The 4,054-nt window shown below is 46.7% G+C and overlaps 1 protein-coding gene across 1 annotated transcript; it reads left to right on the top strand.

The window, feature by feature from the left end:
• Positions 1 to 684: 684 nt before the first annotated feature.
• On the top strand, positions 685 to 3,702 carry zbtb7c (zinc finger and BTB domain containing 7C; the record flags this gene model as incomplete). Its single annotated transcript, XM_083901493.1, has 3 exons — positions 685 to 1,425; positions 1,915 to 2,588; positions 3,081 to 3,702. 3 exons carry the CDS (start codon positions 685 to 687, stop codon positions 3,700 to 3,702), a joined length of 2,037 nt encoding a protein of 678 aa, XP_083757619.1.
• Between the last annotated feature and the right edge of the window lie 352 nt (positions 3,703 to 4,054).

The following is a 4,054-nucleotide window of genomic DNA, read 5'->3' as shown; positions in this document are numbered from 1 at the left end:
ACATCTGTTTTTCCTCAATGATAATTGTTTTAATACCAACACTTAAATTAATAACACTTAAAAAATTTAAAAATGTGTTTTACCCTCTTCTAATTATTTAATTTCTACATTAAAGCATCATTATATTATTATTTTGTTGCTCTTTTATAAAATAATCTAATAAACGTGGAAATAAGGGAATGGAATCACATCAGAAAATGTCAGTATTTTTTGATCCAGACAGACTTTCAGGTCTTGAAAAGTTTTTTTTTTTTCTCTTTCCTCTGAACTGTTGTAAATGTTAAACTATCTTTTGTATCTTTTGAGTTTTTGAAAGTCTACTTTAATGATTCATCTTTAAGTTCAATAATACTGCATCACATGAAAGGCCAAGTAAATACAAGTAAAAACATGCATATAAGTAGCCCTTTATTAGTAAATATTAAGCACGTATTAACTTCTTTAGTAAAAAATCTTAATTCATGTCGTAATACATGTAGAATAAGGTGTTAATACGTCCTTCATAATTACTAATTAAGGGCTAATATGCTACTTATATATGTTAGTAAGCACCTAGTTAATGGTGAACATGTGTTCCTTAATATAAAGTGTTACCAATTTTTTTGTCTTATTATTATAAGTGTCACTAAACGTTTTCATGTCACTGCCTCCCCATCCAGATAAGAGACCAGAACACAGAGGAGGATGGTCCATCACAGAGAAGAGGACCTGATTGGGATCCCCTTCCCCAATCACAGCAGCGACGTCCTCTGCAGCCTCAACGAGCAGCGTCGCGACGGCCTCCTCTGCGATGTCATCCTCATCGTCCGTGACCAGGAGTACCGCACCCACCGCTCTGTTCTGGCCGCCTGCAGCCAGTACTTCAAGAAGCTCTTCACGGTGGCCTCCAGTGATGGTGCAGACCACCATCACACGGCGGCCGTGTACGAAATTGACTTTGTGGCTCCCGAGTCTCTCACTGCCATCCTGGAATTTGCCTACACGTCCACTCTGACCGTGACGGCGTCCAACGTCAAGGAGATCCTGAACGCTGCTCAGATGCTGGAGATCCCGTGCATCATCAACGTTTGCCTGGAGATCATGGACAGTGGAGGAGGAGGAGGAGGAGGAGGAGAAGGAGGGGGCAGTGGTGTAGGAAGGAGGGAGGAGGAGGCCGAAGAGGACGAGGAGGAGGAGGAGGCAGAGGAGGACGACGAGGAGGAAGAAGAGGAAGAGGACGAAGAAGAGGGGTCCAGGAAGGACGAACAGGATGAGGAGGACAATATCAGCGAGAGGTCGCTGCAGTCGTCCGAGAGCAGGGGGGAGCACACGCCTCTGGGGAGGGGGGATTTACAGCCTGCCAGCACCTCCACGTACCACCAGAAGTTTGAGCTGCACAGAGAGTCGCCACAGTCACAGTCTCCAGACAGCATGAGAGGAAAACAGGTGATTTCCCACGACCACATACTCATTTAGTTTAGTAAGGCACATTGAAAGAAAGAAAGAAAATGGTTGACAAACTTTAAAATAATGTGTCCAATAGTAACTTTGAAATGAAGTTTTTTAGTTACAGAAAACTGTTGTTGTTCAACTGGCTTACTTTGTTTAGAATTTACTTAAATATATAATACGTAACATGTCTACATTCAGATTAAATCCATCTAAATTCATATTTCTGTTCGAGGTAATAGACCATTTCATTTTTAAACTTTTCCCGTTAAGTACAAACACAAAGGGGGAAAATGACTGAGACGGCAAGACAAAAAAAATCCCATGATCCCACACTGCCTCCTCAAATTAGCCAATTTGTTACCGTTTTGATTGATTGCCCCCTCAATGGCAGGAATGACACACTATTAGTTTAATTCATTTAATACCAGCTGAAGTAGGTTTTTAAATCACTATGACACTAATGATGCCGTCACTGTGTTGCAGGAAAGCATGGAGAGTCGCGCGCTGAAGGATTTCTCCATTGAGTCACTCCTCCAGGAAGGGCTGTATCCCCGTACGTCAACACTGGATCGGAGGGCCAACTTCTCCCCTCTCCTCCCAGGATTCTACCCCTCCATGTGGGCGGCTGAGTTCCCTGCTTTCCCACAGCAGCTCCTGGAGCCCAGCCACCATCAGCATCCTCACACAGGGGCGTCGCTGCAAAGAAGGCTGCCCCACGCTTTCTCCACCTCTGGCCCGCATGAAGCCACACGGCCTCTCGACCTAGCTGTGAAGAAAGAGATCATAAAGGAGGAGATGAAAGAGGAGGCCCCCCCCAGTTTGCTCCACAGTGACTTCCTGAAGGAGTTTGTCAACTCTGGTCTCGGCAGCTCTATGAGTGCGAGGTCAGTGCCGTCAGAAGGCCACGCTCTGGGCCAGATTAAGGACGAGGCAGACTTCCGCTCGTACCTGAGCTTCCTGAGCTCCGCCTCACACCTGGGGGCGCTCTTCCCTCCCTGGCAGCTGGAGGAGGAGAGGAAGATGAAGCCCAAAGCATCGCAGCAGTGTCCGATCTGCAACAAGGTGATCCAAGGAGCCGGGAAATTGCCGCGGCACATGAGGACGCATACGGGAGAGAAACCATACATGTGCACTATCTGTGAAGTACGGTTCACCAGGTACGTGAACCAGCACGTTTAAATGGCAGCGACGCTTATCCGCTGCAAAGTGCCTCGAGTTAAAAAGGCAGGAGGACGTTATGTAAAACAGCGCAGTTAACAGAAATGAGCCCTTTAGAGTGAGGTTAATCTATTTTCACCTCATCTGAATATCAAAGAGCTGAAAGTGGAAAGCCCCCTGTGCAGGTTCCTTTGCATTAGTCAGTGCGTTTCCATGCACATTTAAGTCAAGCTGAACAGCGAAGTCTACCTCCACTACACCATGAGAAGAAAATCGATTTATTTGTTGAAGTGTGCCTCCACTGTATTTTCAGCTTGTTAGTGTTGTAGCATAGTCTTCTTACCATATATTTGCATTGTAGAATCACTTACGAGACACGTACACGTACGAGATAATATCGAAAGGGGAAAAACAAAATGCAGAGTTGTAATTCACGTGTCTACCTTTCAAGGTCTTGTGTAAAAACGTTTTGCTTTTTGCTCTTTTTGCAGACAAGACAAGCTCAAGATCCACATGAGGAAGCACACAGGGGAGCGTCCCTACATCTGCCTCCACTGCAACTCTAAGTTCGTCCACAACTACGACCTGAAGAACCACCTGCGAATCCACACAGGCGTGCGTCCGTACCAGTGCGAGCACTGCTACAAAAGCTTCACGCGGTCCGACCACTTGCATCGACACATCAAGAGGCAGAGCTGCCGGATCTCGCGCCCCCGGCGCGGGCGAAAGCCAGCGGCCTGGCGCTCGACGCCCAACAGCAACTTTCTGTGTCCCCCAGCCGCTGCCACCAACCGGTTTGAGGAGAACGGGCTAAGCCCCGCGTACCAGGGAGTCAAGAGCCACGGACTTGGGGAGATGCTTGGCCTCGGCAGTAGGAGTCTGGGATATAAGAGCGTGGAAGGAGCGAGCAGGGAGAGCAGGGAGGAACGGCGAGCAGAGGGGAAGCATGTCGCAGAGGAGGAGAAGACAGGAGAAGGGAGGCAGAGGGGAGTGTTTGCCTTCACTCTGGCTGGAGAAGAAGTGCTTACCCACTCGCCATTTTTCACTGCGACCTCTGACCCGTGGACCATGAGACTGGAGCGCGCTCCACCCATCTCTGAGGCGGCCAAATGAACTCTGGTCTGCAGGAGGCGACAAGAAAGACAAACCTCTTCAATCTCCGTGTCTGTTCTGCTCCACAAAGCTAAAGCACCTTTAAAAAAAAAAAGAAGACAAATAACTTTCTGCAGCCTGCTGATGTGGCAGTGATAAAATACTGACAACATAAACAATTAAAACAATTTCACGGATGTCATCGGTAGTTTCAGCCCCTGTGAATGTTTCTCATTACTTTGTTAACATTTACAAAGGTTTGACACTGCAATTTACAAAATTGACCAAGAAGGCCGTCGAAAATGGTGTTCATTCAGAAATGACCATATTTATTTAAAAGGCAAAGGCAAAATAAGGTAAAATATGCAAGAAA

This window comes from Microchirus variegatus (assembly GCF_963457635.1).
Source record: "Microchirus variegatus genome assembly, chromosome: 1".
NCBI lineage: Eukaryota > Metazoa > Chordata > Actinopteri > Pleuronectiformes > Soleidae > Microchirus > Microchirus variegatus.
The sequence above is the reverse complement of the archived record's forward strand: the minus strand, read 5'-3'. Positions and strand labels throughout refer to the sequence as shown.